The 3,033-nt window shown below is 37.9% G+C and overlaps 3 protein-coding genes across 3 annotated transcripts; 2 read left to right on the top strand and 1 right to left on the bottom strand.

Moving 5' to 3' along the window:
- On the top strand, window positions 1–828 carry EIN_082740 (hypothetical protein; the record flags this gene model as incomplete). Its single annotated transcript, XM_004184480.1, has 2 exons — window positions 1–416; window positions 479–828. Coding segments are annotated over 2 exons (766 nt in total), but the record flags the coding sequence as incomplete, so codon positions are not given.
- Window positions 829–1,235: 407 nt separating this feature from the next.
- On the top strand, window positions 1,236–1,880 carry EIN_082730 (hypothetical protein; the record flags this gene model as incomplete). Its single annotated transcript, XM_004184479.1, has 2 exons — window positions 1,236–1,399; window positions 1,529–1,880. 2 exons carry the CDS (start codon window positions 1,236–1,238, stop codon window positions 1,878–1,880), a joined length of 516 nt encoding a protein of 171 aa, XP_004184527.1.
- Window positions 1,881–1,995: 115 nt separating this feature from the next.
- On the bottom strand, window positions 1,996–3,003 carry EIN_082720 (serine/threonine-protein kinase, putative; the record flags this gene model as incomplete). The annotated part of the gene is made up of 1 exon (XM_004184478.1): window positions 1,996–3,003. A coding segment is annotated over one exon (1,008 nt), but the record flags the coding sequence as incomplete, so codon positions are not given.
- Between the last annotated feature and the right edge of the window lie 30 nt (window positions 3,004–3,033).

The following is a 3,033-nucleotide window of genomic DNA, read 5'->3' as shown; positions in this document are numbered from 1 at the left end:
AAATACAACGACACGAGAAAAGATCACACTATTAAGGAATCAACTACGGTTCACATTTCCTCCTCTCGTCGTTCATGCACGAGACAACCAACCAATCCCTTCTCACTTTCATAACCCGCTCATAACCGAAGTCAATAAATTAAATACAGTATTAGAAGTCGACCCAGCAAAAGTCGACGCGGAAGTCGCAAAACATAACAGAGACAAACTCATTGAAATCATTAACGAATTCATTTTTGGTAAGTTCGAAGACATTGCAAAGATGGTAAGTCCTGCATCGCAATTCATTTTCAATTGCATCAGACATGAAGTCGAAAAAAAGTGGCCCGAGTCTGGTCTTGTCGCTGTTGGAGGCATTTTCTTCTTGCGACTGATCAATCCTGCGGTTGTGACTCCACAGAGATTTGGGGAGGGAAGTTTGTTTAATTGTTAAATTATAGTATATATACCATACTAGTATAGTTAAATTGACTTCAAGTGGTGAAGCCGAATGACAACGGAAGGAGGACATTAATACTTCTCTCTAAAGTGATACTGGCAATTGCAAACCAATCATTAGAACCATTTAACGAAATCTTTATGCAACAGTTCAACGAATTTGTTGTACCGCGGTACAAAGATGTCAATCTCTTTTTGGACAAGATTAGTCAACCATGCGATATCCCAACAACACCAAAAGCTGACAAAGAAGAGGTCCTTACACGTACACTCCCAATTATAGTGAAAGGGATTTGTGGGTTTAAAACCGCTTACCTCCAAGAATTCTTCGACTACCTTGAGAAACAAAAGGGAATGAAACAACAGTTCATCGACTCACTTAAGGATTAGAAAAATTATACTCATTTCATACGTATCGGTTTTGTGCACCACAAAACACATAGTCACATTATCTTTTTTATTAAATTTTCAATTAACTTTGAGTTACTATAATTTTAATTTTTTTTGTACTGTTTCTTATTAATTATCAAACTATATTTTATAGTTTTGTGTTAAACTATATCATTATAATATATTATGATTTATATTATACCTATTTATTTGATTTAAATAATAATAAAATATACTACAAACTAAATTAGTTGTATAGCAACAAAGAAAAACATTAGTCAACTCAGATCAGTACTTAACTTCCCATTTTAAGAAATAGGATAATTTGAATGGTTTTTTATAGGAAAAAACTGGTTGACATAAAAACCAAAAAAAAACTAAAATAAGAACTTAAAAACCCATTTATAATGAGTTCCGTCAAAATAGTAGTACTTGGGCCTGCCGCTGTCGGGAAGACTGCTATAACCATTCGGTTAGTGAACAGGACTTTCCGGAGTCAATACGACCCAACAATAGAAGATTGTTTTCGTACGACGAGGAGTGTAGAAGGGACAGAAGTGTGTTTAGAAATGTTTGTTATTTAAATACATATTATATTTTAATTATAAATAATGGTAATGAATTGAAACAAGGAAGTGAATTGACTGACTCTCTGATTAGACACGGCAGGTCAAGAAGAATTTTTGAATGTCAAGCAAAGTTACATGACAATTGGGAATGGGTTCATAATAGTTTACTCAATAACTAACCACGCAACATTTTATGAATGTGACCAAACTGTTGACCTACTCTTAAAAATTCGAGGAAAAGACGCTCCTTGGGTATTAGTAGGTAACAAAGTCGACTTAGAAACGGAGAGACAAGTCACTAAAGAAGAAGCCACTGCTTATGCTCAGCAAAAGGGGGCTATATGCCTCTATGAAACCTCTGCTAAAAATAATATCAACATCGAAGATGCGTTCATTACATTAACAAGCAAATACCTCGCAACACGAAACACTCGTAAGGGATCCGCCTCAGTTAAGGACAAGAAACAGTGTCTACTCCTGTAATTGTTATATTTCATTGCATCCCCGTTTTAAGAATAATTTGGCTCACAATACCATTTTTACTCAATGTAATTAATAAAAATAGTTCAATTTAAAAGAACAAATGAGTTACAGCGGTTTACTCAACAGCATCTGGCTTGACCTGTTTCTTGAGAAGACTACTCTCTGCCATGTCGAAAAAGGGCATCTTGAGAAGTTCTGCGCATGAAGGGCGTTGTTTGAAGTCGAACACAAAGCATCGAGCGATGAAGTCTTTCAACTCTTTCGACACCTTTGTTGGGTTTCTTAATCCCATCGCACCAATAGTCGCAGTCTTAAACGTCCCTTTAACTAACCCAACTTCTTTGTATGGGGGATTCCCTTCTAATAACTCTTGGCACACACACCCGACACTCCACACGTCCACTCGATAATCATAAGGCTCTTGTTTTATAACCTCTGGCGCCATGTAAGCTTTACTTCCAGCTCGGTTGGAGGGGTTGTTTGACGCTCTCACGACCAATCCGAAATCAATCACCTTAACTGCATGTGTAGAAGACAACATGATATTCGCTGTTTTGATATCTCTGTGAATGAACCCGAACTCGTGAATGTACTGTAACGCCCGTAACGTCTCGCGAATCAAAAACGCAGTATCTGGTTCATTGAAGTGTTGTTTTGTTTTCATCAACGACTTTAACGTGCCTTGTGAACAATACTCCATCCCAATATACACCCGATTATCAAAGATCCAACACCCTTCAAATCCAACTATGTTTGGGTGGCGCCAATGATACAATCGAGCGACTTCAATACCAATTTTGCTATACCTTTCATTCGCCGAGTGTTTCAATATTTTCAATGCCACTAACTTCCCGTCTTCTTTTCGTGTCGCGACAAAAACTTCACCAAATCCTCCTTTCCCAATTTGTTGGAAGTTTGTGAAATACAGTTTGGGATCATCCTTTTCGGCGATCGTCGTTAACTCCTCGCCATCGTCAATTTGTGAGGACTGTCGCTTTTTAGTAGTTTCTGGCGCACTCGTCGAGGCGTCCTCATTTTTATTTGTCATCGCCCGTTTCTCAGTCATTGTGGCGTACCGTTTCTTCGTTGTCGACTTCAAGATTTCGCAGAGGACGGGGAAGTACTGATCACACTCTTCGGGGTAAAGGTAGTT

The sequence above is a fragment of the Entamoeba invadens genome (assembly GCF_000330505.1).
Source record: "Entamoeba invadens IP1 unplaced genomic scaffold scaff_1105074725643, whole genome shotgun sequence".
In the NCBI taxonomy this organism is placed as follows: domain Eukaryota; phylum Evosea; order Mastigamoebida; family Endamoebidae; genus Entamoeba; species Entamoeba invadens.
Note: the sequence above shows the minus strand (reverse complement) of the source record. Positions and strands in the feature narration are given on the sequence as shown.